This window comes from Chaetodon auriga, chromosome 12 (genome assembly GCF_051107435.1).
Source record: "Chaetodon auriga isolate fChaAug3 chromosome 12, fChaAug3.hap1, whole genome shotgun sequence".
NCBI classification, from domain to species: domain Eukaryota; kingdom Metazoa; phylum Chordata; class Actinopteri; order Chaetodontiformes; family Chaetodontidae; genus Chaetodon; species Chaetodon auriga.
This window is the reverse complement of record NC_135085.1, coordinates 7,024,815-7,036,523: the sequence shown is the minus strand read 5'-3', so window position 1 is coordinate 7,036,523 and position 11,709 is coordinate 7,024,815. Positions and strand designations below refer to the sequence as shown.

Below are 11,709 nucleotides of genomic sequence, written 5' to 3'. Positions count from 1 at the left end.
CTTGTAAGAAGAGTGTTCATCGCTCATTCCAAACCATATTCCCTCATCTAGTGGTCTGATGATTGATGGTGGTTGAGAGTGCTGACTAGCAGTCGCTCCAAAATCTCCCATAGGTGTGGTCACTTTAAAGGTATGAGTCATAATATTCATATACCAACCATCAAAAGACCCATTATGCCCTGCATTGAAGGATCTTCTTCCCTTATGTTTCTCCACACAATTTTAAATTAGATTTTTCTTCCTACTTTCTGCTTTCCTCTGAAATCCTGGTTTGATTGATTGATGTTAATGCTACAGATGTATGTAAATCCATACTGTGGCCGAGGAGTTAAAGCGGTTGCACTGAAAATAGCCTGAAGTCGGGCACAGCGTCTAAAAATAGTGAATCGGTTCAGCTGGAGGCCAGTGTGTCGAAAATGAAACACAATTAGTTGAGCCTTGCATTGCTCAGTTTGTGTCTCTGTACCTCCCATCACTTGTGTTCTTGGCTGTCTCTCCTCATCTGTCACGTTAGATCTTTCCCTTTTAGCCCTTTTCTATGACTTCTGCTCTCCACTCCTCATTCAGATGCAGCTGTGCTAATAAAACCAGAGCTGATTTGTTCTATCCCCTCAAACAGTAGCATTCCCATAAAGCCTTTATTCAACATAGACAGTTAATAGTTAGTGATGACTCTTTGTTCAAAACTCCAACTGAGCTGCCTTGCTGACCTTTTTGCTTAGCGTGTAAAGCCACACTATCACCCACCCCCAAAGATGAAATTTGGACATGGATGTTAAACTTGAGTGAGATACTGCATGAAAGGGACAGATGGGTGAAGGAATGAACAAATGTTTGTTCATTTGTTTGCCCATCTGTCCCTCACACGCAGCATCATGGACACAGTTGATCAGGTTTTGACAAAAGTGGGAGTAATGATGCATCCCACCACCACATTCTGGCATTTTCAAGTTACGTTGATGATGTCACAATTAGCACAATTTATGGTTCAAGAGCTTATCTATGGAGCGGAGAGAAAATGACTATTGTCAGTCATAAGAAGTAACTGAGTACATGTACTCAAGTGCTGTATGTAGGTACAGTTTTCAGGTACTTTACATGAGTGTTTTCATTTTAAGCTGCTTTCTACTTTTCAGAGGGAAATATTGCACTTTTTAACCTCACTACATTTATGTAACCACTATAGTTACTTATTACTTTTCAGATTACTTTTCAGGAGTTTCCGCACAGAGCATGTGATCAGGTTATAAAACATGACACCATCATCATTACAGCATCATTATGGATTGAACTGCGTAACAGTCATTAAGTATGAAATTGTTTAAATTAGTTCCTCCACAACTGAATACAACATTAAAGGACCACCTACACATACTTCCTGTCTTTATCCAGGTATCAAGGTTTATATGCTAATGTGTGTACAAATCGATTTTCTCGTTGTGCTCTTACAAAAACAGCAAATAAGCAGATTTTCCACAGGCTTAAACTATTCTTTTAATGATCCGTGCTCGCTATAACTTCTCCATGACACACCGTCTTCCAGCCGCTGCCTTAGCTCTTACAGTCATTCATGAGGTTTATCAAAACGTGTCAGAGTGAAAATTGGATAACGTTCGAGAGTCTAGACATTTCAAATGTCTCGGCAGACAACTCCCCCGGTGTTTTAAAGAGCCTTTAGTTTAATCCATCTTCAAAGTGCTGTGGTTTGTTTTGTTCAGGATGCTCCGGTGGGATGCAGTCGAGACTAGCTTCATCGACCCATGAAGCCATCTGTAACTGCTGAAATTTGGTGCTGTCCTCCTGTTTGTTTCATCTGGGGTTGAAAGATCCAGGCAAACGCTAGACATTCTGCCCAGACATTGATGTAAAATCAATTATTGAGGAAAGCTTCCCAAATGTCAGTGCGCAGATAGCAAAGTCATCTCTTTAACAGCACATAAATGGCCTGTTTGCTTACAGGGATAAGTGGTTTGTTTACTTGCGGGGCTTCACTCTGGTCAACTGCCTGCTCTTTACCAAAGACGGCGCATTTCCCCCTGCACAGCTAGTCTGTGTGTTTTGTTTATCCCTGCGGGAACAAACAGGCTAAGCTCTCTTCTTCTGTCTGCGTGATGCGTCTGCCTGTGCCGTGTGCCCGCCGAGGTGAGTTGTCTCGTTCCTGTCATGATGCAGCTGACTTGCTGATGTCATGAGTGTTTGCAGCTTAAGCCTCCTGAGAGAAAAGAGGGAGGACTGGAGCGTTTCGTGTGAATCATCAGCCTTGTCAGTCACAGGAAGAGCCTGGTGAACTCTCAATTGCAGGTGATTCAAGTCCCAAGGAGCGGCAACTATTATGAACATGAATAATGCATGAGAGATGGTTGATTATTAAAATGAGTTTTCAGAACTATAATCATGTCTCTCTAAATTCCTGATTTTGTCTACCTTGCTCTCACAGTCGTGAGGTAATTCGTCTCACCTCTAAGTATCCTTCTCCCCTGTTCACATTCTCATCATCTCTGGCTGCTCCTGTCTCATCTCATTTGGAATTTCTCACATTTTTTTCTTGCATTTCCTCCTCTCGACCTCTACATCGCCTTCAGTGCATCTCTTCACCTGGATTTCCCTCTTCATCCACAATCTTATTAAGCAGAACTGCTCCATTTTTTTAAGTTTTTATGCACCATCTTCTATTTTCTTCTCTCCAACTGTTCAGCTATCCTCCCTCCTCTTAGCTTCAGTGTGCTATCATACCTGCTCGAGCCTCGCCTGCACCATGCCTGCCATAGTCAACCTCCTCTTCAATGTGGTCTCCACCAACACCACCATCACCTTCACTGTGGTGCTGCCCCTGGTCAGCCTGCTCTCTCTTGTGGTTGGGGTTGGAGGTCACCTCCTGCTGTGGCTGGTGCTGGTGAGGAACCCCCGCAGTCGCTCCAAGCCAAGCTCCATCCTGCTCCTCAACCTCAGCCTGGCAGACCTGGGGGCCCTGCTCACCCTGCCCTGTGTCCTCCTCGGTGCTGGTTTCCAGAACTGGCAGCTTGGTGGTAGGACCTGTGTCCTCCTGGGGTTCATGACTTCAGTGACAGCGGGAGGGGAAATCTTCAGCCTGGCAGCGCTGTCAGTGCTGAGGTATCGTATAGTTGCACCACGGAGGAGAACGCCTGCTAGCCTGACACAAGTGTGAGTATGACTTTGCATGCAGAAGTGGAAAGAGAAAATGGATGATATCATTTATTATTGTCAAGAAGAACTGGAGACCCCTCACAGTCCGACAGCCCTGAACTAGTGCTCCTGAGCCCATGTAGTAATATCCTTATATACCCAACTGTGATACTATCACCTGTTTTATTTATTTTCTACATAGACTGTATAAAACATGGCCACAGGTGTCTAAAGAGCCATTGTAAAGCTCAGTGACTGTGACTCCAGCTGTCACCATCTTGGTAGTGCCTGACCCCAGGTTGTAGTTAACCCTGTCTTTCAACAGTGCTGGATGTAAGTGTCAGCTAATTCCCGTTTTAATGTTAAAGTTCTATGCAGTAGATAAGTCAATGTTAGAGAGTTGTTGTTATCTCTCTACCTTCAATATTTGAATGTTGAATAATGACAGCCTCCTTTGTAACATCCTGGGAACCAGCTACAACTTGGGGTTGCTGGCGAGCTTCAGCATGAATTCATGAATTTTATCAATACTTATGATAAAGCACCAAAGATTTCAATGATAAACTGTTGTGTCTGAATGAAACAAATTCCCACAAATGCTGATAACATTAGCCTATAATAATTTTTTTATTGCAAATTTTGACATTTTTAATACACAAAATCATTGTTCATCTTTTCATGTGTGCATTGTGTCTTTGACATTTAATTAAATGTCATTCAACAAACAAACAAACGAAACAAACGAACAAACATTATTATCAATAATAATAATAATCATTATGAGTAATAATTAAAGTGTGGCTCATTTTTTTTGGCAACACCTCAACAAAACGGTGGCATATTGTACTGCTTATTGTTGTAAACATAAAAACACAAGAATTGGTGGCACGTGTGTGTGTCTAAAACAATGGGCCTGGAACTGCTGCGTCTTGAACTGCAGGGTCTGTCCAGCCCTACATGTTGATGATATTGACAAAGCTGTAACCAACAATACTGAAGGCCAAGCCGTCGCCTCCTTTCCAAGTAGACACGCTTTGAACAGGCACTGCACAAGCCTCATTAAAAGCATTAAAGCAACAATGAATTGCTCCCACTGGCCAGCCTGGTACTATACTCACTGGTGCACAAAGTGTGTATTAATCCAAGACTGAAAACAGTCTCCACAAATTGCACTCTTAGGAAATGTGTACCCAGCTGTCTTAGGAAATTATCAGTGTGTTTTAAAAATCAAGTCACATTTTTAAAGAGTTCAGTAGAGTTTGGTCGGAGTTTCGCTTGTATTCTGTGAGCAGCGGCTAACGTAGCCTCGAGCAGCCAACCTCTTGCAGAGATGAGGAGTGGGCTGCAGAGGTCTGGTAAACTCACGTCTGTTCACAGATAATCTTCAACTGTTGAGGTTGAATCTGATGAGGCTGAATGTCAGATTTCATGCAGCTTCCTCTGGAGCCACAAAACACGTTTTCACAGAGTGTGATGTGTCAAATTCTTTCGTTTTAAAACAACTTTGTGGGTGAAATTGCTATGTTGAGAGTGAAGCTGATAGCTCATAGTGCTGAATTCAAAGAGAAGAAACACTCGACTCTGCAGTTTCCCTCAGCTCTGGAGTCTTTTTCAGCACCTTCAGCTCATTGTTCTGGTTTTACTGCATGCAACGTTCTTCTGCAACGTAGTTCTGTTTTAGCTCTGATAAACCCGCTGGCACCAAGCCAGTGAATCTAGAAGAGCATTTAGCAGCTTAACAACCAATGTGACGTGCACGACTGTGTGCAGTGTCTTCCCTTGTACCGCCACTGAGGGGCAACAGACATTCTCAGAGTCTATACATCATGGTTTTAGAGACCGAAGTATGATTGTGACACAATAAACAAAACAACTATCTCAAACAGTTGCCTCAGTGCTGCTCTCATCTAATCTGTTGTCAGCATGCATGTGAATAATCTAACTTTACATTACTGTCAATTACTTTACAACTCAGTGCAGTAAAGGTTAAATAAAATAGGCCAACAAAGAGCAGCTCACAGCAGAATATCCCATGGAAGCATAAGCCGTTTCATATATATCACAGGTCAATGTAGACATTACAGATTAATGCTTGAATTGCTGGCTGATGCCATCAAATCAAACCGTCAGCATCCCTCCATTCAGACTCAGGTCTGTGTATCCTTGCAGCATGTAAGTGACCTATTTTTCTGAGCACAGATGTGATCCTCCTGCACAACATGTAAACCTAAGCTCTGTCTTCCACAGGTTATGCACTGTCATCGCCATTTGGCTGGTCTCAGTAACCATGGCAATACCTAAGGTCACCTACATCAACTTTGAAGTGGGTTGCACATGGTCGGTGGGCCAAGACGAGTGGCTCTTCTTCCTGGTTCCTGCTTTCCTGGTTTACTACGTGGCCCCTCTTCTCTGTATTGCCGTCAACTGTGGCCTCATCATCTCTCAGCTGCACGGCTGCAGGGGCACTCTGGCAGCAGACAGGCGCAACAAGAAAGCTACCGCTCTGCTGATTGCTTCGACGCTGGTTTTCGCAATTAGCTGGCTGCCATATTATGCACTTGAGTTTGTCAATGTTATGTCCCCTTATGTCAGCACAGCAGCCTCTCCCATTGGCAGATTTGAGCATGAGCTATCATCCACTTTGCCTCCATCTCACGTGTCATCCACCTTGCCCAGCCCAAGTGAGAAAACACAGACAAGGGTGTCCTTGCTGTGGGAGGTGGCGTCCCTGACGGCCATTTTGTTGGTGTGTCTGGCTCCATGCTGGAACCCGCCGCTGTACTTCCTGTTGTCACGCCCGGCGGTGCGTCAGCTCCGAGCTCTGCTGCCTTCTTTTTTTCACAAGCACTTAGGAAAAAAAGTGCAGCGATGGCGTATTTTTCCTGCTCCTACCCCACACCTGCCACACCCTCAGCCTCCTGCACATTCACTTACTCACCAAACTCTAACTCTGCCTCAGTAAAGCACACACACACACCGCAGCCCCATGGCATACCATTCATATTGGCAATCATAAGAAACGCTGTACATCCAAATACAAGAGTCACAACACGCTTTGTATACACATGCTATGCTGTTTGTTTAAATACTTACTCGGCCATAGAAACATCCCCTTTGCTTATGCAACATTAAAGTAAATGCACAAAAAGGCTCCAGGCAACAGTATGTGAGCCCCTCAGACAGACGACAGCGTATCATAAACAGAATGCATTATGTGCCATAAAACACAAGGTTTACACTCATTATCAATTCCAGGGTCACTAAGCAATTCACTGTCCTGCTAGTACGAAGCCTGCAGAGGAGAAGCGCCTCCAATTCACAACCATGTAAGAGGAAATTTTATGGTAAAAACAAAGGAGTTTCTCGTTATATCAAAGAGCACATCACCTTATATAAATCCAGGTCACTGAACTTAAAGAGACGTCTTTACAGTGCCCAAATGGGACCTGAACAGCCCTTTCTAGGGACTGAAGGACGTCTGCTGAGCCTACATTCACGGAAATGAACCACCCAAGCAAGCATAAAGCAAATTCCCTGTGGAGCTTTTAAATAACCCTGAACTGCAATAAAAAGAGTGTCTGATAAGTATGACATGTAGCATGTGCACAGTATGAAAAGAGCTTTGCCTGCTTCAAGAACCCTCCATAGGATGTCATTACACTGCATCTGGTCGATTACAGGCTATACAACTTTGTAACCTTATTAGGAAGCCATCTGACAGAGCAAAAACACTGCAAAGCTCTTGCAACATTATCTAAATTCAGCGCCATCTTAATAACCTGGTGAAAGGAGACCTCTTTAACTTATGAGAAGCATTAATAAAAGCTGACTTGTTTTGTTCTGAGCGTGAATGCAGAGAACTGCTTATTAAATAGGGATTTGACACAAAGGATCACATCAGAAGATGACTGCATGGGAAAATTACTTCCTAACAAGAGGAGCCCATCTGCATCCGGAGTGGTTTAATATCACAATGTGTGACGGGTATGTCATGTGCACTGGTCAGGGGCTGTGTTCGACAAATTGGCTGAGGATGGGTAATTGGAGTTTTTGTTGTCAGGGTGTTCATACTAACCGATGTAAAGCAGTGATTCAAATTTACTGGGAAGCTGGAATCACATGAGCTGCCCCGGAATATTATGTAATGGGTTTATTTTGCAACTAATATAGCAATTGCTCAAATTTGACATATTCAAAGCACTACTTCAACATCTTGGGAAACGTGCTTATTGGCTTTCTTCCTGAGAGTTAGATAAGAAGATTGATACCGCCTGTATGCTAAATATGAAGCTACAGTCAGCTGGTTATCTTAGCTTATCATAAAAATTGGAACCAGGTTGAAACTGCCTGCTGCACTCTGTCTGAAGGTAACAAAATCGGTCTACCAGCACCTCTTTTAGTTAACCATGGAACATGGTACATCTTGTTCATTTAGTCTGTGAAAAAATCAAGACGATAAAAAAAGGCTATTTCTTGACTGGGTGCAGCAAATATCAGGGTGCTCCACTGTCTGTCCGCCTTGGCAGATGAGCTGCTCCACCCTCACTTTCTTTCTTTACGCTAAGCTAAACTAGCCTGCTGCTGGCTGTATACCTTCATATTTAGTGGACAGATAAGTTTATCTGAGCTATCAATAGAAAAACACCTATAGTCTATATGTGACAGTTGTCCAGAACAAATCTTCACATGCTCATCGTAGTGATATTTCATGTCATCGGATGGCAAAAAGTAATCCACTTCCAGCGGTGTCATTACTATGGTCTGTGGACGGCAGGCATGTGACAATGATAAACGCAGAGTAATCTGTGACCTTGCGGGTGTCATCTCTCTGGCAGCCATAAATCCTACCTTGGTTACCTCTTGACCTTGTGACATCCCCCAGAGTGCACTGCTGCACATTCTACTGACAGACTGGGGTGTTTCCATTAGCAGAGAGCATGCGTTTTTTTTGTCGATACCGTCTTGGTGACTAATGAGAGCACTTATCTCTGTCATCTCTCTGCACTATGATCCTCTCACACAGTGCAAGGCACTAGCGAGCTATGATGTCCTGATGAGACTTAATTAAGTCTGCAGATTAGTGACAGCTTAAAATATAAGTCATTCTCAGCAGGCCCATTGAGAGGATCCTTCCCATTTCCATTCAGTGTGTTTACTGAGGCCCTGACGTGTCCAGAGGCCTGTTGAAGTTTTTGAAAACACTGTGAGATCAGTCAGCTAAGACCAGCGGTGAACATAATGGGCTTCAAAGTGAGGAGATTAATATCCACGGGAATCAGGGGATGGTTATTATAATGGAAGGGACTTCTTATTTTCTAGATGGGCATTGTGGAGAGGTATTGATTCTTTGAGGGTGACAGCAAGAACGAACGCTCACCACCTAATAGCCTTCAGAGGATGTCACTGTCATTGAACACTATTTGAATCCCACAGGGAGGATCTGTTGAAAATGAAGAGCTATAGACAAGTAGTAATTCACAAATAAGCTTTTAGCCAGGCCAGCATGTTCCCACAGCATGATTGACTCTGTTCCTCTCAGCAGCAGACTGCTGCTGGAGTCAGTGGGTGATTTCAGGGAGGATGGGGGTGGTGCCATCCTCCCTGTTGGAAAAATGAGCGACCAATATGCACCCCCCATGTTAACCTGTCACCCTCTCCATCGTCTAGCAGAGAGAGCAGGGACAGAGGTGTTATTTAGTTGAATATGATAGTCTAGTTTGCCTGATCCACTGATCCTTTATCTGACTGAGTTCAAATCTATAACCTCGACAACAGCTCTGAATATCATCTGTGCTGTGTATTGACAGATCCGTGGTGCTGTCCATGGTGCTGAAGGAGCAGACAGATTTATAATTGCCCTCCTTCCTCTTAGTACTTCCTTTCTGTCACTTTCATCTTGGATCTATAATATTCTCTGAACTTCATAGTATAAACCCTTAATTCTATTCTATATTGCAGCTTATACACTCTTCATGAGTGAGAGGATCATAGAGACACACTGCTGTCTGTAGTGTTCCTATAATATTCCTGATGATCATTCAGTAGCATCTGTGCTGCCGAAGATACACAACCACACCAAACCACCTCTGGGACAAAATAGGGTTAGGGTAACTATAATGGTTTCAGATCATTTCATGTTTCCATCTTTGAGACAAAATAAACGTATATATATTGAATATATTCTTTTATTGTAAATTTGGGAATTTGTATGAGCTGCCTCAAAAGAAGCTGATCTTGTGGGTTTAGTGTCAAAGTCCTTGAATGATTCAGCTGTTACCTGAAAGCTTTTTACTGGTAGTCTTCAGCACTTTTAAATTGTGGGTTTTTGAAATGGTAAACACAGAATTAGCCTGAAGCTAAAACTTGAATAGCGGTGATACTGGAGCTTGAATTTCACAAAACAAATTACTGATATTACATTTCCCTTTCAAAGTCACATCAACATGCTAACTGGCTAATTACTGCTACGGGCTATTTGGTCTCCATAGTAATTGTTTGGCCACTTTGGTGCAACGCAACAAGCACTTAACATTTGATCATGTGATAAAGTTGTCATGGTGAATGTGATAGCAAACAGTTGGCCATTAACACACCCAGAAAATACGGAGCAAATATTAGATTTGAGTGTGCCCACCTAATGATTGTAAGTCCAACCTTCATCTCTTTTAGCTTTGTTCAGCTGTCCGGGAAAATCTTACTCTTTGGGCTGTTGGGTCTACTTGTGTTCAACTCAGGTAATGTTTAACCAGCATACTGCTAATAAACTATTTCATTCATGTGCCTATATTTGGCACCTTTAGTCTCAGAATAGTGAGCTCCTAAATGAAACTATTAAAGAAGACAGACAGAGGTTATGTAGGGTCATAAAAAGTAACTCTGAATTAATCAATTGCTCAAGTTATTGATTTTTTCATTCAGGGAACTGGCTGTAAAACACACTGCCCTACAAAGACATTAAATATTCACACTGCAGCTCATTGAAAGTCTTCCTAAGTGACAGAAGTCTGGGCCAGAGGAAAAGGCTTCTTAACATTACTGGCAAGTAGCATTTCACAGCTTCTGGCCTGTAACTTCAATCTATTTCTGACTGTGCGAGGGAAGAAATTGAGCACTCTCATTCTTGCTGGATTCATTTCATATTGAAGATGGTAGATATGAGTATTCAGCTTGCAAACATCAGTCAGGTCTTCTTCCAGATGGACCTGGAACTGAACATACTGGATCACAGCAGGTCAAAGAGTAGGCTCTGGGTTTTTGCATGGCAGGAGGCAAATAAAATAACTTCATGGGGACTTTGGAGGAAAGGCATGCAATACAAACAGGATAAGAGTTTGCAGAAGGCGGCAGAAAGCATTCATCATAACCTTGGTTTGGAAATGAACAACATTCAAATCAACAACAAGGACACCACTAAAAGCAACAGCAGCAAACATGCGTCATTGACAGAGACGCTTTTGTTTTATGCATCTGAGAATCTTTTGCTTGTGTGCCAGTCAGTCTCTAAAAGACACAAAGTGAAAGATGTTTCCCCTCAAGTTTCAGTCCATTCCTTGTGAGCAGAAAACTGGAGCGAGATATGACCAAAGAAGGCTTAAACTCCGACACTCTTAAACTCTGAGTGCGGCAGACAGACTCGATGTGTTATGGGAAACTGATTTTATTTCTCACATATTTGACAGATATGATCTGTGGCTCAGATGTTGTCAGCCCAAGAGGGGCTTTGTAAATAAATTGAACCAATGAATTTTCCAGTGAGAGTGCCAGTTAGCCAACTCACACAGTCACAGCGGGGTTTTCTGTTGGCAGCACTGGTGATGGACTTGATAGCTGATTGGTACAAAACATCTGTTCTCTCAGAAACATCCTTCCCTGCAAAATGCCATACAGTGCACATCTACTCAGGTATAATGACCACAGATAGATGGATAGAGGAGGCATGGAGCAAAGGTCCCGGCCCAGTGTCACCAACATGGAAAACAAAATGAATATCTAATATAAATACACTAACTTTGTGACAGTTTGAATAGAAGGACACACTAACTGGTCAACATTTCAACGTTATTCAAATAAACCTGAGAGTATTTGTGACCAACAGAAACCTAGATCTACAGAAAACTGCATGCTGAGGCATTTGATAGCATCAATGATTTGTGCAAGTTGAGTGAACAGTTTGAGGACTAATTATTCACAACTGATGTAAACACGCAATCATCTGCGTTATTATCCAGGTTCTGGAAACTGCTATGACTCACACGGCAAGGCCGAGATTTTTATTTTGATCAACTTAAACTTTCCATTACTTGTCATGTGTTTCTCTAGTGAGTTCTTCTGGACAGACTTAACAGACCTGCCCCTGTTCATAACAATTCTTGACTAGAGGGTTATTTATCTTCTGTCGCAGAGTAGGCTACAACCCATGTCCTCTGAAATGAAAGGGGCACACCAGCAATCCAACATTGCGCTCACAAGAGACAGATTAACAAAAGAACTGTCAAAAATCCAAGCAGCAGGGGCTGAGATATCCTGGGCCAAGATAAAAAAAAGGGATCTTGTATTTCCCATAAT

The 11,709-nt window shown here is 42.7% G+C and overlaps 1 protein-coding gene across 1 annotated transcript; it reads left to right on the top strand.

Moving 5' to 3' along the window:
• Nucleotides 1-2,755: 2,755 nt before the first annotated feature.
• Nucleotides 2,756-6,106, top strand: LOC143329218 (somatostatin receptor type 5). The gene is made up of 3 exons (XM_076745025.1): nt 2,756-3,162; nt 5,392-5,731; nt 5,774-6,106. Exons 1-3 carry the CDS (start codon nt 2,756-2,758, stop codon nt 6,104-6,106), a joined length of 1,080 nt encoding a protein of 359 aa, XP_076601140.1.
• The last annotated feature ends 5,603 nt before the right edge of the window (nt 6,107-11,709 follow it).

Excerpts from the sequence above, each read along its gene's own strand:
- LOC143329218 (XM_076745025.1), top strand. The coding sequence starts at position 2,756 with ATGCCTGCCATAGTCAACCTCCTCTTCAATGTGGTCTCCACCAACACC. Across the intron at positions 3,163-5,391 it reads CCTGCTAGCCTGACACAAGT|GTTATGCACTGTCATCGCCA; the intron begins GTGAGTATGACT and ends TGTCTTCCACAG. Across the intron at positions 5,732-5,773 it reads TCAATGTTATGTCCCCTTAT|CTATCATCCACTTTGCCTCC; the intron begins GTCAGCACAGCA and ends TTTGAGCATGAG.